Source organism: Rana temporaria, chromosome 1 (genome assembly GCF_905171775.1).
Source record: "Rana temporaria chromosome 1, aRanTem1.1, whole genome shotgun sequence".
NCBI classification, from domain to species: domain Eukaryota; kingdom Metazoa; phylum Chordata; class Amphibia; order Anura; family Ranidae; genus Rana; species Rana temporaria.
The window spans coordinates 309,725,067-309,750,260 of NC_053489.1; the positions used below are offsets into that span (position 1 = coordinate 309,725,067).

Genomic DNA, 25,194 nt, shown 5'->3' on the forward strand with positions numbered 1-25,194 from the left:
GGACCAGAAACCATCTTTAAGAGAGTTTCTTGAAAAGATGGACCTCGCCCCCGATAGTGGACCCTCCTGTATCCAGATTAAACAAGTTCCACTATACCAGTGGAGGGGGCTCCCGCCTTCAAAGACTCTGCGGACGAGAAGGCTGAGGCGATCACCCGCAACCTGTACACGGTAGTGTGTTGATGGTATGCCCAACCATAATTGGGGCCCTGGTGTCTCAGACACGCACGGAAGGGGCAAATATGCTGCTCTATGGGTTACAAGCATCAGGCTTCCTCGAACGAGGTAGCCCTAGCTGACCTACTGGTACAAGGCCTAAAATTCATTTGTGAATCAGCCTTGGTTACTATTCCTCTGTTGGCCAGAGCTTCAGGTCAGGCGGTGGCGTTACGCCGTCTACTTTGGTTAAGATTTGGTCCGCCAACCAATCTTCCAAGAAAGCCCTGATGGACTTGCCCTTTAAGGGCAACAGACTTTTTGGAACTCCCCTGGATGACATAATTAAAGATGCTTCAGGAGGTAGAGCACACTGCTCCCACAGTCCAAAAAGATGGAAGGAGCCACGCCATAGGCAAGGGCCCTTCTTTACCGCACACAAGCGTTTTTTTTGTCCGCCCAGTACGGCGGCTAAAAGACCACATGCCGATAAAGCGCCTGCTCAGGGACTGAGACGTCCCTGGTTTCGTAAACTCAACAAACCTTTAGACAAAGCTACGTCCGCATGAAGGTTTGCCCCCACCCATCTCTCAGGTGGGGGGACATCTTCGCAAATTCACGACCCGGTGGACATCTCAGGTCCCCGACCGGCGGGTTTGCAAAGTAGTGTCTTCAGGGTACAAGATAGAACTTCTATCTTGCCCACCAAACAGATTTTTTTCCCTCCAACCGCCAGCTACAACCGACTCGTCAGGAAGCCCTATTTGGGGCAGTTCAAGACCTGCTGAAACGCGGGGTGGTTATTCCTGTCCCAGTACAGGATCGGTTTCAGGGATTTTACTCCAATCTGTTCATAGTGCCAAAGAAAGAGGGTGTTCGCCCAATTCTGGACCTCAGGGCCTTCAATTGCTTCATGAAGGTACAAGATTCCGGATGGAATCGGTTCGCTCTGTCATCACTACCCTCCAGCCGGGGGGCTTTCTGGCATCCTTGGACATCAGGGATGCCAATTTACATGTCCCCATATGCACAAAGCATCAGAGACTTCTGTGCTTTGCGGTCGGGGAAGACCACTATTAATTTGTGGCTCTCCTATTTGGCCTGGCATCGGCACCAAGGTGCCTTCCCCAATTCTCGCCCTACTAAGACAACGTGGCATCGCTGTCGTGGGCTACTTGGACGACCTGCTTCTGAGGGCCGCTTCAGCCTCGGAGAGAGATTTTACGGTGAGCATAAAATCCTATTTTTTGCATTGATACATGTCCCCTGGGGCAGGACCCGGGTCCCCAAACACTTTTTAGGACAATAACTTGCATATTAGCCTTTATAATTAGCACTTTATATTTCAAACGTTCGAGTCCCATAGACTTTAACAGGGTTCTAAAGTTCACACGAACTTGCCGCAAACACCCCAAATTGTTCGCTGTCCGGCGAACAGGCAATGTTCGAGTCGAACATGAGTTCGACTCGAACTTGAAGCTCATCCCTAGTAGAGAACAAGGAAGGATCCGCACTTGCCTTTTTGGAGCTTTGGCCACTTTCACTGACTGTGCTTTATTTTCTATGAGAAGGCTTGTATATATGGCATCTACCGCCATGATTGCTGTGAAATGTTACAAAATCCGAAAAATATTCGGGGTAGGGTCTTCTTTGTTTGGTGGACAGCCCTGCACCACCTTGTGCACACCATACTCCAAGCAAGATGTCGGCACCCAAACGATAAATACGTGACCCTTGGGGACCAGACTGGAAACCCAGTTTAGTGTTGCTCTGAACAAGCTAAGTTAGGCGTGAGATTGAGTATATTTTCCCCATCCCTCAATACAGACATGGAAATATATACATAATTATAGTGCTGTCACTGAAATGATGGTATGTTATTCTTTAATGGGAAAGTAGGCTCCTAGAAACTCATTTATTGACAGGGCCAACACTGGTGATATCTGCACAACAAATGCATTTGACTCTTCTACAATGAAGGACGATACTAGGGTTATCCTTTTTTTAGTATTGGTAAACTTGCAAGATATATTTAACTAATTTTAATTGTTGAGTCTCTAAAATGAGAAGTGCACCAGTATAATTCTGGAATTGTGTTTACCAACATCAAAGTGTCTGAAGTCTTAGACAGAAGACGACGCTGTTTGTGTGAATTAAGTATTGTATCATCATTAAATTTCTCCTTGGGCTGCGTATGTGACAGGTGACAGCCTAATCAGTCATAAACCAGAACGCTCCCTAATTATTAATGAGAACAGTTCAGTCCCAGGTATAGAGAAATGCCTCTAGTCATCTGTGATGTCTTGTCTTCCTGTTCTTTCATGTGTTCTTCCTCACTTCTGTTTGTGGATAGTCTTACATACAGTGCCGATCTCTGTATGCAGGTCATTTGTCAGGGAACAGGCTGGTATCTTCTGGTAAGTAGTGATTGGAGCATCGTAATATCTAAAATCTTTGAGACATTATCGGACAGCTGTCACTATGTACAAGAGGTTAACTATTTTTATACAGACTTGGAAAGAGAAGGTGGTGAAAGATAATCTGTGTCTTTAAGGATTTATATCTGGTTAGCTCAGAAATGATGCCAGGCTCCTAATTGTTATACTGTGTTATAGATAATACAAAATTCCACACCTAAGCATGAAATAGAAGAACCCTATATAAATAACTATTATAAGTAAAAACTGCTTATTCCAAAAGCAATGTTGGGGCCATTTACTACATAGTAGAGACTGTCCATGAAATTAGTTGGTAACATATGGCTATATCTGTTATGCCATGGCATGTATACATTTGACCAGGGCAGGCTCTTTAAAATGTGACCTTATTTAAGATGACCAGAAACCACAAAGGATCGTACATGCCTAATTGGCAGCTGATTAGACTGAATAATCATAAAGACAAATGATATATATATATATATATATATATATATATATATATATATATATATATATATATATATATATATATATATATATATATATAATTACACACTATTGTCATTTATTTTATCTTACTTTTAGCTTTTTTACTCTACATCTAGTAGTCATTGTTTGTATGTACCAGCTAACCCTGGCAACAGTAATTATTTGGCCATTCTACAGTCTTCTTTTCTCCAGTGAATATGGGTTACTCTGCCTTCAGATGATTTACCTTTTTAGTACTGCAAGGATCTGACAACTCAACCAGTATAAAACCCATGCAATGCTTAACCGCTACTTGCAGGCAGTTGGACAAAACCTCTATTTAGTGTACAAGTGCTGGTTAGTCATTGAGATAATTACAGTTTATGTTTCACATCTGGAGCTTTAATGGCTAACCAGCTGCATGTCTAGGGCAGGCGTGGCGGACTAGGTTTTTCCCCACAGCTGCTTTCTTTTCAGAGTCATTGAGTTTGAAATAATGGACACTAAATGTTACGGGCTTTCGACTAACTCCGTTGTGTGCAGCTTTACAAAATAGCAGCTTTTTTTTATGACAAGGGTCAGTAATTTGCTTTGTTAAACCAGGGGAAATAAACAACATATGCTTCACTGCTACATCACATGTCCTTTGTGCACTGTTTGCCTCTTCTGTGACTGCCATATGTTTGGTATGGCAGGGTATGTGTGATTGTGTGTCTGGAGGATTGTTGTTGTTGTTGTGCGCCGCAGGTAGACAGTGCAGTTTAGCGTTTTTGCTCCTTTTTTTTTCTTTTTCTGTTTATGGTGGAAATGTGTCAGTTGAAAATAAAAACAAGTGTTATGTCACGCACTAAGATCTTTGGAAATCTGGAGGAATTCTGTTTACGCAGTCTGTCTACACCAAGTGTGTAATAATAAAATATATAAAAAAAAAAAAAAAGTAGTATAGAAAATAGTATATTGCAGCAGTACCAGTCTTTAGATGTTATTGCTGCATTTTTTTTTTTAGGCTGTTCTTCCTTTTATTTTCACCTGGTGGTCCTGCCAGTAACACACCCTTCCTTTTCTCTGTTTTTCTTTATTTTTGTGTAAATGGTTTCCACCTCTCCAATGTGGTCCTATCCATCCAAAATAAGGAAGGTTCCTTTTTAGGTTACTACTACAGACGTCTAAACATTTTTTTAAAAAGGGGATTCTTTAATTTAACTTTCCCACAGGATATTGCAGAAAAGTTCCTTAATCCTAACCCTCAGTATCTCCTTCATACACCGTTTTACAAGAGCATTATATGCCATACATGACTCCTTTTTGGTTTTTCGAGTAACAATGTCTTTGATTTCATAGTTCTTGTTCTTTTATGGTTCATGGCAGTGGTCTTCAAACTGCGGCCCGAGGGCCAGATGTGGCCCTTCGCTTATCTTTATTCTGCCCTTGGGACACTATTGCTCCTACAGATAAGAGGCACTATTTCTCCCTCTGTCAAAAGGGTATTATTCCTCCCATTGACACCAATGATGAAGCATAAATTCTTCCTCTGACACCATATATAGGAAACTATTTTACCCACTGGCATGAATGATAGGGGACTATTCTCCCCATTTACACTTACAATAGGGCACTATTTCTCCCTTTGGCTCCAATGATGGGGGCACTATTTCTCCCTTTGGCTCCAATGATGGGGGCACTATTTCTCACTCTGGCTCCAATGATGGGGGCACTATTTCTCAGGGCTGTGGAGTCGGAGTCGAGGAGTCGGAGTCGGGGGAAATTTTGGGTACCTGGAGTCGGCAAACAATGCACCGACTCCTACTAAATTTAGATTGGAATAAAAAAATAAAAAAAAGCAAGTTTAAATGTCCCAATTCACAAAAAGTTATAATTAATGACTTCTCTACTGTAAGAATAAAGACCAATGCATGCAGTGCCTCACGTAACCGCAAAATTAACAGGTTAAGTGACCGTGAAGAAGCATGCTTTTCATGTGCTTCACTATATGGCACGCAACGCACAATTAGGAGCTGCAATACTTATACTTTCCATAGTGTTGTGTTCTGCTTTTACAGGGAACACATGTTAGAGAACCAGTAAGTGTCCAAATAAAAAAATTCCAACAGGAGTTTTATAAAGCACTAAAAGAAGTTGAAAAGTATGATCGCTCATCAAAACTTACTGTTGAAGAAGCCATCCTTGTTTATCCAGAGATCGTTAGTGATGTGGCCAGAATAGTTACTGCAATGCCACCCACCCAAGTCAGTGTCGAAAGATTATTTTCAGCCCTAAAAATGTACTACTGTTCCTGTACTACTTTTTGCGATTTCGGGCCACGATTTACATTAAATTGTGGCCGAAATCGCGGCGAAATCGCAGCCGCGAAATCGCGGTAAAATCGCGCATTTTACAGCGATTTTGAATTCACAGCAGTGTGAACCTAGGCTCAGTCTGACTTAAGAGCTTCTATGAAAGAGGATCTGGCAGAGGCAATTCTCTTCCTTAGAACTCTACATTGAATTGATTTGCATTTGCTAAGCCTATAACTACATTTCAAGATTAATATAAACCATTTCTAGGTTTTACAGATTTTGTTTTTGGTTCATTATAGATAAGCTTTGTTTTTGTTCTAAAACAACCAAATAATGTGGTTTGTATTTTTGAACTGGTAAAAATCCTGTTCCTGATGTTTATGCCTGCTGCTACTATCCAGCCACTTGATTGTTTTCATTGTGTTTGTCTTTTGCTTAAACTGTGCAATACAGTAGACTGTTGGCTTCCCAGCCAGTAGTCCTGTGGTAGGTTGCGTTTCTTTCCCTCAAGGAATGTATAAAATACATTCGCATATTAATACAGAGGAGTCGGAGTCGGAAGTACATAAAACTGAGGAGTCGGAGTCGGAACATTTATCTACCAACTCCACAGCCCTGCTATTTCTCCCTCTGGCTCCAATGATGGGGGCACTATTCCTCTTATACCAATGATGTGACACTATTCCTTCCCCTCTTAACCAGAGGGGTGCTGTGTAATTTTCTACTCCCACTGGCCACAGTCGGCCCCCCCTAAATCCTGAAGAACTGTAAACTGTTCCTTTTGTTTAGAAAGTTTGGAGACCCCTGGTTTATGGTAAATTCCTTCAGCTTCCCATTACATAGGTTTGCATGATATGCATGTACTACGTCTTTTGAATCCATTATATTTACTCCATTCTTTGTCCTATTAAACCTAAACGGAACTTAAGCTGCAATGCTAATACTAGGTTTGTCCCGATACCACTTTTTTAGGATCTAGTACAAGTACCGATACTCGTCGGTACCGAATACCGATACTTTTTTAAAATGTGTCCACAAATGCAGCCATGTCCCCCACAAATGCAGCCATGTCCCCCACAAATGCAGCCATGTGGCTATACAATAAAATCTATACCTGGGGTGCAGTGAAGCCTCCACTAATCAATATAATTCAATGTCCATGTTGTGCATAGGCCCTGCCCCTCCCCCTTTGCATTGTGACGTGTTATCTTGGTAACAGGGTCACTTTAATCCCATTCTCCTACACTTGTGGTATATACAGCTTCATCCCCCCCCCCTCCACCCTCTTCCAGCACTGACACCGCAATGTAAACACACACTCACCCGCTCAGCTCTCTTAGCACGCTGGCCTCACCCAACAATCTACAGCTGGCTATAGGCTCAGCCAATAACAAGCCTGTCTGCTTAGATAGACACAGCTCTTCGCCAATCGCAGCGCAGTCCATGCATAGACAGAGTCAAGCAAGAAAGACGCACGCTGTATGGTGCGGCTCAACGGGGGAGGGGCTATATATGACTAGGCGCGGCGGGGGAACACACAGCTATTCAAATGAAAGTTGTATTGTTCCCCGCGCTTATCAACTAGACGGCGGGGGGGGGGGGTCTTGGCTTTTTTTTTTTAGGACTACTCTGCTCTCTGCCCCCTCTCTGCCCCCTCTCTGCCCGCTCTCTCTCTGGAAAAAAAAAAGTATCGGGCGAAGCATTGGGAGCATTTGCGCGAGTACAAGTACTCGCGCAAATGCTCAGTATCGGTATCGGGACAACCCTAGCTAATACCCAGGTTTTTGGCTTTTGTAAAATTAAACTTTACTTTACTTTAACATTATGTGTGTCTTGTATATCTCAGTTCAGCTGATATACACTGTCTGTTTTTTCTCAAAGCACACAGTCTTTCGATATCTGTTTGTTTCAATGTTTTTTATTAAAGTTATAGTGATACAAAAATAAACTAATCACAACTTGTCATTGCACAATACGGCATTCGGGAATTCAATACCATGGGTCCTGAGATCCAGGGTTCCCAATTGGGATAACATAAGAGCATCAAAAAAGAAAAAAAAATATCAAGCAACAGCCCATAGTTTCCCTCAGCTTCAAGCGACTCTCGGATTCCGGACCTCAGCAAGAGATCCACCCGCCCATCTATCTACCAGGGGGGGGCTCGACAACACCTGTCGTGCAGGCGCCCCTCACTGAAATGAATTGCCAAACGCTGGATATCAGGATGGCGGCCGTGTAGTGCATCCAGCTCGGGAGCTGAGGAGACGGAGCAAACAAAAGCCACAACAGGGGAACATTCGGAGGATCAGCATGGTCTGGATGGAGGCATTTCTCACTATAGCCCATTGGTAAGTATGAGGTCCCTCTTCAGACCTCTCGTGCCAATCATTCCGCCTGCCCCCCATCTAATAACATACATCTATTGATTTTATCACTTGCATTGCAGATACAACATTCATGCATCCGCCCCTGAAGAAGCGAGCAGGGTCTTGCAAAACTAGTAGGGCTTTACTGATGCTTGTTTTTTTGCCTGTACATGCTGGATATTATTGATGTCTGCATTATATCTACATATTTCTGTTTATATGTATGTACATTTTATTTGTTTATTGTATATGTGCATCCACTGGCCCTGCAACTTTCAATTTTTATTGTTGGTCATTGATGTATAACAATTGTAATAAATCTTTATATACTTACTTTCATTTGTGCTGTGTACATTGGCTATTATGCCGGGTAACTCACAATCATTGTTGTTGCCGCTTCGTTACATAACACTTTGAAAATAATTGATTTTGTCTCGTTGTTCGTTGTGAACATTGGATAAACCTCTCTCACCTCATTTAAAGTCCCAGGGCTGCCCCCTTTTGTCTTTTAATTTCCATATGATGGGCGGAAATGTCATGGAGGAGTTCTTTCATTAACTTTTTCATAGCCCCCTCCAGGTCAGTGGGGGTCTCCGGGAGGCCACGGATGTGTAAATTCTACAGGACCGATTTTCTAGGTCCTCAATTTTTGTATATGCCTCCTCCAAACGATCCTGAAGATCTGTGAGCATGGTAGAATTCTGATTTGTCCCTTTTAATTGTGCTGTCCACCTTGGTTTCGATCAGTTCAAATCGTTCACCCAAACTGTGGATGTCTTTTTTTTTTAGATCAGTGGTAATTAAAGTGAAGGCCTTAGAGAGCTCCTGCTACAACATGGTGGAGAAACGGGCCAGCAGGATGGTGTCAGGGGAGTAGTGGGCAAGCTGGGGAGGAGGAATCTCTTGACTGGGCTGACTGAACAGGACCTCGGTCAAATCACACATGTTCCTGTCCATTGAGGAAGCTGGGGAGTGAACTGTGTCATGTCCCTCAGTGTATAGTGCTGGGAATGGGGGATGTGAAGGTGACTACCCCTCCGGATGGAGTCCATGTCTCATGAAGATTGAAAGGAGAAAGGATCCCTGTATGGCTCCAGATTGTTCTGCCTGCCTCCCCTCTGTGCTGCGCCATGTTGGATTGCGGCCAATGCTTAGGAGAAGGCCCCGCTCCTCTTTTGGCTCTGGGCTGCTTATGCTGTCCCTTCTGCGGCTGGCCCCGTGCCCGCAGGTTCATCACCGTTCGGGGCTTCAGCTGGTCCGGTACTGGTACTCAGACCCTGCTGCCTGCGCTGTTTGTGGCGTTGTTGGGTCGGGGTGCCGGGAGCTCAGCTAAATTGCGTCCTTCCCGGAGGTCCCGCGCATGCGCACTTTCGATATCTGTTTAAACAATTTTGGTATTCTTTGGTACATTCTTAATAAGGAAATAAACGTCCATGAATTGTTTGTACCTATAGACAAGCCTATAATAAGGCTTACCTATAGGTACTGTAAATATCTCATAAATGTGCGGCGTTTAGGGGATATTTACTATATATCCTGCCAATTTACGTCATCAGCGCATGCGCACTGTAGGAACGGCCACCACTGCTGTTTCAATAAATTGTAAAGTAAACAACTCAACCTCCCCTTCCCCCAGCATTGATGGTCAGCGACTGGCTGTATCAATAATGCCCCCTCCCCACCCCCCCAGCATTGGTTGGTGGATGACTGTACTATATCCCCCCCCCCCCCCCTTAGCACTGGTATTCAGCACTTTACTTGCCAAAACACATGTTCCCACTCTGAGCTCTGTCTACCACTTGAGCCAGGACTGTATTTTAACTATTGGCAGAGATTCCCCCTTCTTTCAGTGCCAAGTTCTGGCACACTGCTCCCACTCTGCATTTTGCTGCCAGGTGCATCAAATCACCTTTTAAGTAGTGGTACCTGGTGCTGACAGCCACTCCCACCCCTTTTAGGTTTGCCACAGCGTGTGTCCGCTTTGCTCAGCAGGGATCCTCCGTAAAATCCCCGCTGAGCTGGTGGGATCGGACGAACACGGACCGTATGTCCGTGTTCATCCGTTCCGATCCGGCAGACGAAAGAAAAATAGGATTTCTTCCGTCTGCAAATGCGGATCTTTGTGAAGGCAGACAAATTACGGGTGTCAGCGGATGTTCATCCGCTGACACCCGTAATCACATAGGGACCCATGTATGTCCCATTTTCATCCGCAAACGGACGGATGAAAATGCGGACATACGGTCCGCTAGTGTGAAAGGGCCCTTATGCCTGAGGCTCGATTCACCCGAGTATATTGATTTACTTTTTTTTTTTTTCAGGCTTTTTTTTTTTTTAAGCTTTTTACAAGATAAAGCCAATAGAAGGCACTAGGGTTGGAGAGCTGCAATTTGAGCTGAAAATGCTCAAGTCAGTTACTTCTATTGAAGTCTATGGGGCCAAAAACACTTGTAATCTGCCAAAAAGAAGCTTGTGTACTTTTTTTGAGCTTCGGACATTTTTCTTCAGGTGACAGAACACTCATATGTAAACAGGGGCCATTTAAATGAAGGAGATTTGGCTTGTTGTGCGTTTTAGAGCTACAAACTTGAAGCAGAAAATCGCTCAGGTGTGAACGGGGCCAAAAGCACAAACCAATCCCCTGTGCATAAGTGTGTAGTCTGGTTCAAGTATTAGTGTGGTCTCTAGATCATGGGAATAAGCTCAAAGCCTTGCTGCCCCCTAGGACTGGGGATGTCCTGTAGCCACTATGGAAAACAGCCCAGTGCCATATCCCACAACCTTTAATATAAAAGCAACATAAAATGTACTCTCAAACACATGAATAATCGTCGTTCATCAAGCTAATTGTACATGGCCCAATAGTCACCGACTTGGCAGACTCCATAGAACTGGGGACTTCTCTGGGATCCTAGTTACCTAACACGTTTTGAAGAATAAAGCTCTTTAAAACGCGTCAGTAACTAGGATCCTGGAGAGGTCTCCCTGTTACATGGAGCCTGCCAAGTCGGTGACTATTGGGCGGTGGACAATTGGCTTGATGAGTAATTTTTTATTCATGTGTTTGTGAGTACATTTTATGTTAAAAAACGTGGGATAATGCACTAGGCTGGTTCACCCTCTTTTGCCTAATCTGTATAAAAAAAAATCTGTGTTCTTGCCTACCCACTCCGGTCTGCCCACGTGATCCTGCAGCTCTGTATAAGGGAGCGCTAGACAATGGCAATGCATTTTGGATGCAATGACGTATCCCATAAGAACCCATGGCCCATTGTTGGTACTATTGTCCCCTGCAGCATCCACTCACTGATGCAGGAGAACTGTGGGATTACATGATTGGACTGGAGCAAATAAAAAATGAGTAAGTACACAGATATAGATAGAGATATATAGAGATATATATATATATAGGCAGGTTGGGTAGGAGAAGGGAACATTTTTAACAAAACCTATAGTTAGGCTTTTCTTTCTCTTTAAAAGAGAAGTATGGAATTGTTTTATTATTCTACTTACCTAGGTATATGTAGCATCAGTCCGATGCTATACCTCTCCCCTGCCAGCTCTAAGGCTGAGAACCAAGCAATCAAACATTGCTGTTCACTCGGTTCTCAGTGATCCCTGAGCAGAGAGCTGGTAACTGTTGGTCAGCGGCTCTCTGCTCTGCCCCCTCTTCGCTCATTGGAGCACTGGGCTGTGGAGGGGGCAGGAGCGGTCGACTCAGGTTCTTAGTGGCTTGCTGAGAGGCTGAGCCAGGTGCCGGTCACACACACAATTGTGCCCAAGCCTTTTCTCCCTTGCTTGTATATGTGGTGCTCCTCATGTTCTTCATGATTTTATGTGGATAAAGGCGTTTGGATCTCAGTTTGGTGTGCAGCCATCCGGGCTTTTCTTTTGCTTTTGCTTCAGCTTAGACTGGGTGAGCACCCTGCAGTAAGGAGATCATGCCGCTGGAGCCTGCTCACCTGTGAGCAGCGTGGATCTTTGTGTGCCGGTCCAGGCATGTGGGCGGATCTCGACCATATGGTCGCCATCTTTCCTGAGGCTGTACCAGTTCTGACATCAGCAGACAGTGGGTTTTAGCCTGATGTTTGCTGAAAATGGGTCACAGGAAGTGCAGAACGAACTCCACTCCTGTGATCCACAGGAGAAGTACAGCCAAACCAGCTTTTAACCAACACCCAGCAACTACTGTACATTGGGTATACCTCCCGGTTTGTGCACTGAAGAAAAATATATATTTTTGATTCTTAATTTATTTGGGAATGTGGTTATGTCACATGTGCTGGTTAAGCATTTTGTATTACATTTGTTGTACTCGTAATATTACCACATCTTGGCATAGGGATAAATAATGCTCCACTGGAGGGAGGAGAGTAACGGCTCTGCTGGCAAAAAATAAGCAGAGGCAAACTGGTGTAAAAGTTTTGAAGTTGTCTCCGGGCTTTTAGAATCTGAGTGAATTTAGTAAACAAAATGTTTAAGGGCATGTTCTCCATTTTATATATTCTTCTTACTTTTTTGGTGGCTGATGTACTAAAGAAGTTGAGACTCTTCACTGATGAAAATGGTGAAATTCACAAATGCAGTCGTGTGAAAAGCAAATCTTGTTCACTTTGAATAACCAGTCATGTGTAAAAGCATCTACCAGATTTTTACACTGTTCTGGAGTGATTTTGGCCAATCCTTTGAGGCAGATTTGCTTGCAGGGGATGTTCATGTTGAATTGTGCAGCTTTCAAATGGCACCATGAATCCTGAGCCTGGATTGAGGTCACACTAATGATTGAGTCATTGTAGGACATTTACCTTATTGTCCCTCTTCTATTTAGATGTTAATTTGACCTGATGTTTGCCATTATTATCCAACCATAGTGTGTTTAACGGACTGAGATAGGGTCTTCCATAGGATTTTATTATTTTGTGGCATCCATTCTTTTGTTAAAAAAAAAAAGACGTCTAGTCAAATGTATACCATGTGCACTAAAATTTATTTTGGTCCGAAATGTCTTTCTTGGTCTCATCTGACTATAAAACCTTTTTCCTAGTCATAATTGGGTCGCTCCCATGCTGTTTGTCAAACCTTGGATGGTTTTCATCTTCTTCTTTTGCCCCTTCTGTCTGTAAAGGCCAGCATTATGTAGAGTCCTCAGTATGGTTGACTGGACATTTGTTTGTCTGCACAGAGAATTTTGGTTGATAACGTCTTCCACAAAGGGTCCAACTGGCATAAAAAGTATTGGAGCCTAGTCACACTTGTGTTTTTTTTTTTCATGTATTTTACTGCATGAAAATGCATTGCAATTAGAAACCCAATGTGTCTGGTTAACATCTATAAGCTGCAGTTTAGTGTTAAAGGGACCCATTCCCATCTATGCATGCTGCATACACACAGAATGAAGCTTTAAAGTTGATCTATTTTTTTTTTATGGCTACAGTGGCGTAACTAGAGCCTTTAGGGCCCCGGTGCAAGAAACCATGAAGGGCCCCTCTTCCCTCTGTGCCTGGTGGGATAATGGTCTGATGTGCGATCGTTGTGACCCTGGCAGCTCCGCCACTGGTGTCAGTGGTTTTTATACTTAAAAAAAATAAAAAAAATAAATTGGAGCCCCATTAGGGGGCTTTCATGAGATATTAGGGGTCAAAACAGACTTCTGATGTTCCACCTTTGAGACAGATAGAAAGGAGATTAAGGGCACAGCCCTCAGTCTTTGCGCTGAATGATTGGACAGGAATAGGTCTGTACAGAGCTTCCCACTCATTTACAAACTGAAGCAGTCCACTATGCCTCAACTATGAATGGACAGTACGGTAGGGATCACTGTTTCACTATTTAGAAAAGAAAGGGCCGCAGCTGGTGGGAGGGGGGGGGGACCCAGCAGAGCTGTGGGGGAACAGCACATGGGGCTGGAGAACACAAGGGGGGTAGCAGACGGAAGCGGATTTTCTTCCTGCTGCTAAACGCCCGCTTCTCCTTCTCCCCCTAACGCAGACATTTTCCCTCCTATATGCAGCATATTCCCCCCAGGGGTACAGGGGGGGCCACATGGGCCCCCTGCAGCATGTGGCAGGTCGCAGCCCTGCAGGTACGCCCCCTGGATGGATATGTATTATAGGAACTTGTCTGAACACTGCTTGGCTAACTCCACATATGCAATATAAGACTAGATGATCTGTATGTTGGAGAGATCATAAATAAGAGTGCATCAGTCACCACCAATTTCAGCAACCAGTGCAATCACCTTTTCTATTAACCTGAGTCTAAACTTTTAGGTGCATAGATGAACATATTAAAAAATAAAATAAATTACAGCATACAGTATATAGGCAAGATTTACAGTTTTTCATTAAATACTTACATGAAATAAATAGAATGAAATGGAAATGGAATCCTGAAATTTCTTTTCGTTTTTTGTTTTTTTTCTGATCTGGACATGTGCAATGTTGTCTATGGAACATTGCACACAGCTGTGTAAAGATTGGTAATGAGCGCATAGCCAAAAAATAAATAAAACAAAATGATGTCTGTAGTAGTTTACGCACATACAGTTGCATGTATACGTGCGCATATTGCTGCAATGATAACTAGAACAGCAACAATTATTTTATGCATGTGCAGGTTTGTGCTTTAGTACGTTAATACCTCTGTGTGCCGGAGGCCTTAAAATGAATAGGGCACATTAAACCCCCACCCCCCTTTTTACCCCTGCAGAATGTACTCACATTTACTTCACTCCCACGCCACTACTTTTGGCCGCCAGGAGCACACTGAGTTACCTGGCAAATCTGTGCAGCAAAAGTAGGCACATGGCTCACCACCTTCCTCCCTATGTGACAGTGCTAGGTGTCTCCTGATCAGTGACGTACCAAGGGTGGGGCTCTCCGCCATGGGCGACAGACGTTGGGGGGGGGGGGGGGGGTGTCAGGTCCTGCTTAGGGACCCCAGGTGCATGTGGGGCCCCTGCACTTTCCCTGTCATTGCAGCTTTGTAAATGGTTGATCAGATCAGCAGAGTGGGGGAAGCTGTCTGTAACTCGCCTCTGTCATCTCACCAAGTTAGGCTGCCCCTCAAGGATGCTCATTATCTCCCGAGGCAGCCAAAGGTGGCGGGCAGCGATGGGTGTGGCTGCTTCCTCCACTCCTCCTACAGACTCTTCTCCTCAGGCTGACCCCCTCCCGGAGTTAAAGAGGAGAGACCACAGCAGCCCATGAATCTTCTGACATGCTGCAAGTCTCTATATACCACCCTGACCTGGCACTATATACCGCCCTGACCTGGCACTATATACCGCCCTGACCTGCCAGTATACGATCCTAACGTCACTTAACGTCGACGTGTGGTGCACTCCCCGGCCGCCTGAGAGGGGGGGTGCCAGATATAGGAGCCGCCCCGGGAGCCAAATGCTCTAGGTACGCCCCTGCTCATGATTAGTTCAGCACTGTCACATGGGTTGGCGAAAGGGGCCATAGTCCTGTGTAAGCTCCAGTAAGTCAGTTCGGAGCTTACAGTTTTTTTTTCATCCGTTATTTATGGGTAAATAAAGCAGAACTGGAAAGAGGAAAGCATATCCTGCTAGGGAAGAGGAGGGGGCTTATTATAAACTATACAGTATGTATTTACAAAGAAAAGGTTAATTTTAAAACGCACACCAGGATTTATACATATACATACAGTATAGGCAAATGAGCAGAACATCAAAATGGCAAGAACAGCATGACAGTTGATTATGTTTTATTGCCATCCTATTTTCTTGTATTTTCTTGATGTTCTTAGCTGGTGTTTTTGAGATCCAGCTTAAGCTAATTTGGAATGTGCTCATTTGGTTATCACACACATCTACACAAAACCCATTTTATGGTTGATCTAAGTCCCACTGAGTCTTGGAATGCAGCAGAGTTGCCCACAGAGATGTAGGAAGGAAAATGAAACGTTTATTGTCTCATAATTGTGTGAGTCGGAAACATTTCAGTAGGTTCATTGTAATCTGCTTCTATCGTCTGTTATCACTATGCTTATTGTGGATAATTTACATCTGTTTCTCATACCAAGACTTTTATATGTACAAAGACAACATAAATTAGAACTTGTTGTACATATATAGTTATTATATACAACACACAGGGTGGATAAAAATCAAAGATAAAAAAAAAAACTATATATATATATATATATATTTTTTCAGCATGAAACAGAATGGAGCTTGGCGATGTAGCATTGATGCATTCACACAATTTCACAGTAACCATGAGATAAAACAAAGTTCATGAATATTCTTTTATCCCATTGTTTTGCAAATCTATGTACACTACAAACTGTATGATTTGAATTGGGTCTGATATTGCTGTTTTACTAACCTGACAGCTTATTATTCTAAATGGGTAAACCTTCATTTTGTTTACAAATATTAAAGATTCTTACTATCAGCAAGCTGTTGCAGATCTACAAGTCGCATTGTGCCTCTGCCTGAGAGAGTCATGCTTGTAACTGCCAGCCTTGCAATGCCTCATGGAACTTTTAGTTTTGCAACAGCTGGATGGCCACCAGTTTGAGTTCCCTAATTTAAAGTATAACTAAGGGTAGAAACTTATTTTTTGTTTTAGACCGCGAGGAGAGGTATTAGAACATCTGTCAGTTTTTACTGCTATCTGTGCTCCTGTTAACCACTTAAAGCGGTTGTAAACCCGCATGAAATTTTTTTATTTTTTTCCTCCTGTAAGGGAAAAGTCATAATAAGCTAATATGCACCGCATATTAGCTCATTATGAAATACTTACCTCGGAACGAGGTGCGTAGCACTTACCTGGTTCACGCCGAGCGAGATTTCATCTTGCCTCGGCGTGTCTTCCGGGTATCGCCGTTCCAGCGCTGTGATTGGCTGGAGCGGCGATGACGTCACTCCCGCGCGTTTAAAACTAGGCAAGGTCCGGCGGCTGCCGGTCCTTTCGCCGTAGATGCCCCCTGCGCATGCGCAGCGGCGCATTGCGAGGGGAATATCTCCTAAACCGTGCAGGTTTAGGAGATATTCTCCTTACCTACAGGTAAGCCTTGTTATCTGCTTACCTGTAGGTAAAAGTACAAAAAGTGGGTTTACAACCACTTTAAGGACCGCTCACTGTATATATACATCATTTTTTTAAAGATGGATATCTCGGTAACGGCAGCAGCTGCTGCCACAACCGAGATATCATCTCTTCAGTGAGCGGTCCTGTCAACGATAACGGTGGTCTCCTTGGCGGATTCGCCGCGAGATCACCGTTATCGGCGGCGGGAGAGGGGCCCCCCTCTCCCGTTCCCTCCGCCGCTTACCGGAGCCGTCGGCAGCGGCGGAAGCGATCGGGTCCTCTCTCCTGCTCGGCTGGGATACGAGTGAGGGCAAGATGGCCCCCACCCGTCCCCATAGCATAGCAGGGCGGAAGTGATGTCAAAACGTCACTTCCGCCAATGCTTCTTAAAGCAATATTTTCTGGTTGTCATTTTTTCAAATGACAAATTTTATTTTTTTGCATTTTAGTCTAAATATGAGATCTGAGGTTTTTTTGACCCCAGATCTCATATTTAAGAGGACCTGTCATGCTTTTTTATATTACAAAGGGATGTTTACATTCCTTATAATAGGAATAAAAGTGATACATTTTTTTGTAAAAATTAATAAAGTAAATCCCCCAAAAAATGTTTTAAAGCGCCCCGTCCTGACGAGCTCGCATGCAGAAGCGAATGCATACGTGAGTAGTACCCGCATATGAAAACGGTGTTCAAACCACACAAGTGAGGTATCACCACGATCGTTGGAGCGAGAGCAATAATTCTAGCCTTAGACCTCCTCTGTAACTCAAAAGATGCAACCTATAGAATTTTTTAAACGTTGCCTATGGAGATTTTTAAGGGTAAAAGTTTGACGCCATTCCACAAGCGGGCGCAATTTTGAAGCGTGACATGTTGGGTATCGTTTTACTTTTATTTTTTAATCCAAAAAAAGTGCGCTTGTAAGACCGCTGCGCAAATACGTTGTGCCAAAAAGTATTGCAATGACCGCTATTTTATTCCCTAGGGTGTTGGAAAAAAATATATATAATGTTTGGGGGTTTTAAGTAATTTTCTAGCAAAAAAACAAATCTAAAAAACAGGCTTGGTCCTTCAGTGGTTAAAGAGATTCACTATTCCCAATTTGTCCTGTTTACTAACAGATGTCAAAATAGAACAGGTTAAAACCCTCCCTTACTCTATCCAAAATGGGGGGGGGGGGGGGGAGTCTTGCCTATAGTTCTACTTTAACCTCTTCAGCTCCAGAAGGGTTACCCCTTCCTGACCAGGCCATTTTTTTTTTCGATGTGTGATGCTGTACTTAAATAAAATCAATGTCCTTTTTTTTGTTTTCTCAAATAGAGCTTTCTTTTGGTGGTATTTGATCACCATTAAGGTTTTAATTTTTTGCGCTATAAACAAAAAAAAGCAACAATTTTGGGGAAAAAAAACACTTTTTTTACTTTCTGCTATTAAACATATCCAATAATTAAATTTTTTTATAAAAAAAATCGAATTTCTTCATCAATTAAGGCCAACATGTATTCTGCTACGCGTTTTTGGTAAAAAAAATATTAAAATAATCACAATAAGCGTATATTTATTTTGCGCAAAAGTTATAGCGTCTGCAAACCTATGGGATATATTTATGTGTTTTCAATTCATTTTTTATACTAGTAATGGCAGCGAACAGCGATTTTATAGCCAGGCTGCGACATTGTGGCAGACAGATCTGACACTTGGTGACGCTTTTTTGGGGACCAGTGACACCAATACAGTGTAGGGGTTGACCGATTATTGGTGCGATATATTCACTTGTTTGAAGCATTGGTATCGTGCACAAACGTACTGATATTGCTTCAAGGGGTTGTACCGGGGTGATGCCTGCAGATGCAGGCATCACCCTGGTAACGTTCTTTAGAGTGGTCGCTCCGCTTTCTTGTATTAACAACCGATGCGGCTCAGCAGCCGTTCGGCTGTTATTACAAACAGCGGGATGGAACGTCCCCCCTTCCGCCACTCCACCAGGGTCTCCTGCCCCACCGGGAGGCCCATACGACCAGCCGACACTTCTGCTGCCTGGCCGAAGACCTGAAAAAAGCCAGATCAGCTTTGTTCAGGGTCTGGGATCTAGTAACTGGGAAGCAATGTCATGACATCACTTCTGCATTACAGGCATCCTAAAGGCGCCAATTTAAAAAAATAGAAAGTATTTTAAAACGATGATCTTGACTTTATGAATACTTTCAAGTGCAGAGGAGGGGTTTGAGGCCTTATAGACCCCAGATCCCTCTATAAAGAGTACCTGTCACTGCCTATTGCTATCACAAGGGATATTTATATTCCTTGTGACAGCAATAAAAGCGATACCATTTTTATTTTTTAAAACGTTAAATCTACAGAATATTGGCACCTGATATCAGCTATCGGCCCTTAAAAACGATGTCGGTCGACCCCCTAATACAGTGATCAGTGCTAAAAAAAAAAAAAAAAAAAAAAAAAATCACTGTACTAATGACACTGGCAGGGAAGTGGCTAACATCAGGGACGCTCAAAGGGTTGAATGTGTTCCCTGGGAGTGCTTGCTAGCCATGTGGGGGGTGCTTTGACTGGGGGAAGACAGAGATCCATGTTCCTGCTTAGCAGAAACACAAGATCTCCATCTTTCCCTCTGACAGAACAGTTATCTGCCTTGTTTACATAGGCAAGAGGGGGAGAGAAGAGGCGCCTCTAGATGCAGATTTTTCAACAAATTTTATATACAGTAAAGTTTTACTAAGATGCACTCCCATTTATGAAGTTAAAAGCAGGCATTGAGTCCTATCCCTTTATGGGGCTGTCCTCGGTGGAGTCGATCCCTTGATCTCCTTATTAAAGCGGTAGTAAACCGGCTGCTGTTTTTTTTTTTTTTTTTTTTTTTTGTTCATTCCTCAAAAGCCATAATGAGTTAGTATGCACCGCATACTAGCTCATTATGAAATGCTTACCTTGGAACGAGGTGTGGGGAACTTACCTGGTCCACGACGAGGGAGATGTCATCTTGCCTCGGCGTGTCTTTCCGGGCATCGCTGCTTCAGCGCCGTGAGTGGCTGAAGCGGAGATGTCGTCACTCCCGCGCATGCGCGAGGGAGACTTCTTTCCGGCATTGGCCGGCGGCTGCCGGCCGTTTAGCCGAGGATCCCCGCTGCGCATGCGCCGCTGCAGTCAGCAGGTCATTGCGAGGGGAATATCTCCTAAACCGTACAGGTTTAGGAGAAATTCTTTATACCTACAGGTAAGCCTTATTATAGGCTTACCTGTAGGTAAAAGTGGTAGTACAGTGTTTACTACCACTTTAATTGTTTATATAGGCAGACAGCTGTTCTGTCTGCCTCGGTTTTACACCCGGTCTTACTTTCTTTGTTTCCAGTAGTAACAGTACGACCTGTGGCTTTGGTTGTTAAGCAGTGGGGTGCAGACATGTTCATGTTTATAGTCTTCTGTCATTAAAAAAAACAAAAACCTGCAGCCGTTTTTGATAGGGATGCAATTTAATATGTGTTTTTAAGTGTGTGTATGTATATATATATATATACGTACGTATGTACGTACGTACGTGTATGTATGTATATGTGTGTATGTATGTATGTATGTGTGTATATATATTACACACACCCATATGTATGTATGTATGTGTGTGTGTGTGTGTGTGTGTGTGTATATATATATATATATATATATATATATATATATATATATATATATATATATATATATATATACAATCTCGCTAGAAATAGAATCGGTTGAAATGGGAAATGCTGGCAATATTTCTTCCCTTTAGTTTTTATACATGAGGTTCATTATTACAAGTATAAAAAGAGACTTTTAATCATGTATGACCAGACACGTTCTCTTACACTCATTTCCCTCATTCTGACAAGTAGGCAGTTTCTGAAGAAGTGAACAGAAATATAATGGAGGCATGCTGCTTTAAGTTATGTGTTGTGCAACCCAGCCACTCAGTTCTGTGTTAAGTGCTTATCACTGCAGTCATAATTCACTGCATGCTTGAAGAAACTGGAGATCAAAGAGAGCTCTAAAACTGCACAGCCGACTGCAGAACTATTGGGCTTCTATCAGTCAATTTAATGAGGAATAAAAAAGCAGCATGCAGGATGGGCTGGCAAGAAGAGATTTGGCGCTTCTGAAAAGTGTGGGAGTAGAGGACGACATGATTACAGACATTCAGATGTGGACTGCGCTACGCACTGAACATTTGTTAACACTAATGCATGAGAGTATTAATGTTTTAATACCACTAGCTAAGTGCTGTGGTTATACTGCGAGCCATTAAAACGCTGTCTGCCAGTTTGTCATTTTGAATGCCAGTTCCATAAAGATTTGTTTTCTAGTTGTTGCCCATTACTGAATGTTGTGCTCAAAAGCGTCTGTCTTAATTTAGTAATTAAAATGAACCTCTGGATGGCTGTTCTGTTCCACAGCTGAGCCTCCTATCTAATGCTGGCACAGCCCAACACCCAGGAACAGTGCAAGTTCTAGGTGAAGCTATCCTGTGCAATATCATAAAATAGGATGTGCTTATAATGGTTTGCACCACTCCGAGGAATTGGGCAATGAAGCGCACCCTGCCACTTTCCTCATTGGACCGGTCCCTGTAAGTACAGCAGCTGAGTGATAAATATGCAATCCCTCCCATTAAATTCACTTTGCACACAAACTGTTATTTCTTTAGAATATGAAAAGGTAGGAATCTGCAACAAAGTTTGTTAAAATCCTTGCAATGTACATAGATCACCCAGAGAGAAATGTTTTTGTTTTTTTTTCCCCTCAACTAAAGTGGAGTTACTTTTTAACCTAGCACAGCATCTGGACAGAATTGTACACATGCCCTTGAATACAAGTGAATGGGGCTGAGCTGTAACCACCCTGCAATTGTGTGCAACGCATAGAGTTGTAATGTGGTGGTGCAGGCTTTTAAGTGTTACAATTGGCAGTGTAAGGTGAACCTATTGCCTCCCAGTGGTCTCTAAAAAGTGATCCACCGTGGTTCTGGTACTGTATCAAATGCAGATAGTGCTGTTACTAAATACCTTAGCAAAATCAAGATGCCCTATACCCACAGGCCTTCCTCTATCCAACTTATAGCTCACCACCTCATAGAATGGTAACAGGTTGGTCTGGCAAGAATGGTCTTTCAGAAATCTGTTGGTTGTTACGAATGATACTATTTTAATCAGAAAAATCTTGGATATTGTCCCTGATTACTTATAATAGTTTAAATGCTATTGATCTTGGGCTGACTGGTCTGTAGTTTCCAGGTATATATCTTGGCCCTTATTTGAATACTGCCACCACATTTGCTTTTTGCCAATCTGCTAGTACCATTCCAGTAAATAAGCTGTCCTACAAAACTAGGAACAATGGTCTGGCTATAACATGGCTAAGTTCTTTGAGAACTCTTGGGTGTAAGTCATTTGCCCATGCCCTTTTATTCACATTAAGTTTTTCAGTTTAATGATTTTTATTGGTTTACATTAGTAAAAATACAGTATAGACATTGTAGTAAACATGAGTTTACATTGTTACATTCTTGCATACTTCAACTTCCAGCAAAAGCACACATGCTGTATACATGGGATCTGCTAATAACTAAAGTTCTCATCCTGGGTTCCCTACATTCAGCAGTGTACATCCAGAAACACTCCTTCCAGAGCAATCAATCATATGCAACACATCTGTGAAACTAGCACATTATGTTTTTCTAGTCTTGTTCTGAACACTGGTTTCTGTCAGGCACAAGGGTACATTCAATATAAAGTTACTGCCATGTTTGTTATACCCCTCTTTTTCATTTATATTAACGGAGTAGAAAAATGTATTTAATACAGTTACCTTCTCCTTGTCACTTATGACAAAATTCCCCATATCACCTTTTATGGGGCCAGTATGTGCATGGTGAATGCTGTTTAATGTGTCCTTAAAATACAAGATACAAGGAGCAACATGCAACAATGTAGCCAACAATTTAAAATGCCTGATTCAACTGTATGAAGCACTCTGTAGACGACCTGTCCTACGAGTGGTCACCGTGGGGGTTATTTACTAAAACTGGAAAGTGCAAAATCTGGTGCAGCTCTGCATAGAAACCTCCAGCTTCCAGGTTTTATTTGTCAAAGCTTACTGAACAAGCTGAAGTTAGAAGCTGAATGGCTACCATGCACAGCTGCACCAGAGTGCTCCAGTTCTGGTACACCCCCCCCCCCCCCCATGTGTCTACATAGACAGATCATGCAAGTCTGTGGGCTGCTTTAGTCCCTTTACTTGAGACAAAACTATATTTTCGCTTGAGTCATTCAAAAACATAAGGCTTTTAATATTTCCTGCTCAGACTGTGTTCTGGAACATTCTTTCAGGTTTTATCTGTATACATGGCTTCATGCCAGCCTAATACTATAACATTCATACATGGCCAAAATACATCTTAAAGCATAATATATTTTAGAACATAATAAAAAAACATTAACAAAGAGTTTGGTATACAGCTTCTGCTGATGTTTTTTACCGTTCTTCTGCTGCCACCTAGTGAATTTTTTTCAGATTGTACTGTAAAGACAGAACAACATTCAAACTTTTCATTTTCCATTTGTTTTTTCAAACCAAATATATCAAGTGTTGTATAGCTTATAGATTTTAAAGTCATATTTTTATTGATGCGTAACGTGCGGCCAATGTCTAGGAAGATTTCTTATGATAGCTGATAGGCTTTTTTTGAGATTTTCCAAGGCGATTAAAACCTTAGTCCTTCTAACACCTGACATCAAACACAAATAATTTATTAACACGTTTGTTTTCTGAATGGCAAAAAGATAAGAAAGGCGGATAATGAATACATCTGACCTAAAATAGGGACATTGTAGAGAAGGGATTTGCAATTAGCGGACCTCCAAGCTGTTGCAAAACTACAAGTCCCATCATGCCTCTGGGTGTCATGCTTGTGGCTGTCAGAGTCTTGCTATGCCTCATGGGACTTGTAGTTCTGCAACAGCTGGAGGTCCGCTAATTGCATATGCCTGTTGTGTAGAGGAAGGGGGCTGATGAAATTTGGGTGCTAAAGGAGGAAACTTGAATAATAATTCTGGCACTTACGGAGACTTTCAGAAGTGCAGAGGTGCGCATGTTCATACAGACATATTTATTAGGGAATACAGTAAATCTTCCCTAATGTCCAAAAACATTATTGTAGCTTGTGATAGAATATAGAATGAATAAAATGCCTGTCGGGTTTTATTTCTGCTATCTGTGTATTATTGGGCAGATTTTTCTTCATTTTCTGCCCTAGAGGCACAACAGTAAAAATAAATATTAGCAGGTATTCCCATTGAAATATTTCTCCTCACATTCTGCTCTGGTGACAACTGTAAAACATTGACTTTTTCATCACTTTCTGTCCAGGAGACAATGGCCACCAGGGGGGAGAAAAAGGACAATTCATCCCAAGCAGTGATACAGATAGTAATAAAAACCTGATAGGGGTTCTAACAGTTCTTCACTCCATCAGCTGTTTGGCTGTGGATATACTTTCTTGCAACATGTAAAAAACTTCACCTGAACCTCTGTTTTTTTTTTTCCCCTATTACATTACAGAAAGAAATGACAGTGCGGATGTGCCAGTGAAGGTCGATGTCGCCTGATGTCAGAGGAACTGTCAGCTTCTTCATTATAACATATGATTAATCTGTGGATGACCTAAATGTAACTGTCAACGTGGACTGAAAAGCATACGGCTTCTTCCATTCCTGGATCTCTCCCAGTTTCTGAACTCCACCAATGCTGCTAAGACGACTCTGTGGATGGGTGTCATGGGACCATTTCACATTCTCTCCATGGATGACCCATGACAAGAACTACATTATATTATGCCCAAAAATGTTGCTGCATAGCATGACCAAACTTCAGGGTTTCACAGATGAATTTTTACTATTTTTAATTAACTGATTTTTACTAATGTCAAATTACATCTTTCTATTTTACGTAGAACACTTTTTACTACTTACAGGGCTTTTAGAATTTTTATTAAGGACCAGTGATGATTAATTTTATATCTTGGAAATCTGGATAAGAGTTTTAAATTTGAATTTAGAGGTTTGTTTAATAATAGTGTGATTAACGGTACAATGGACAGATGTAGTGTAATAAAAGCTCTCTGTGTTCTTGTAGTGCCTCAGGTTCATTCTAGAGTCGCATATTTTTTACTAAATGTTTGTTTTTGTTTTTTTTAAACATTGAAACCCTGATCCCCTTGAAATCTTTCTAAGATATTGTCCTTCTCCCTGTGTTGTTTGGAAGGCAATAGTCAATCAAATGCAATTCTGGAAGTATGTTCAGTATACAGTATGTTCTAATCATGAATTACTTGTGCGAGCTAAAGGAACGCCTTTATAGCCT

The 25,194-nt window shown here is 42.4% G+C and overlaps 1 protein-coding gene across 3 annotated transcripts in view; it reads left to right on the forward strand.

The window, feature by feature from the left end:
* Positions 1–24,973, forward strand: part of MOB3B (MOB kinase activator 3B) — a 107,880-nt gene extending 82,907 nt beyond the window's left edge. For all 3 annotated transcript variants that reach the window (XM_040358594.1, XM_040358601.1, XM_040358607.1), the window contains exon 4: positions 24,394–24,973. In XM_040358594.1, coding sequence (XP_040214528.1) covers positions 24,394–24,423 — 30 coding nt within the window. In that variant the 3' untranslated portion in view covers positions 24,424–24,973. The remainder of the gene's footprint in view (positions 1–24,393) is intronic.
* Positions 24,974–25,194: the final 221 nt, after the last annotated feature.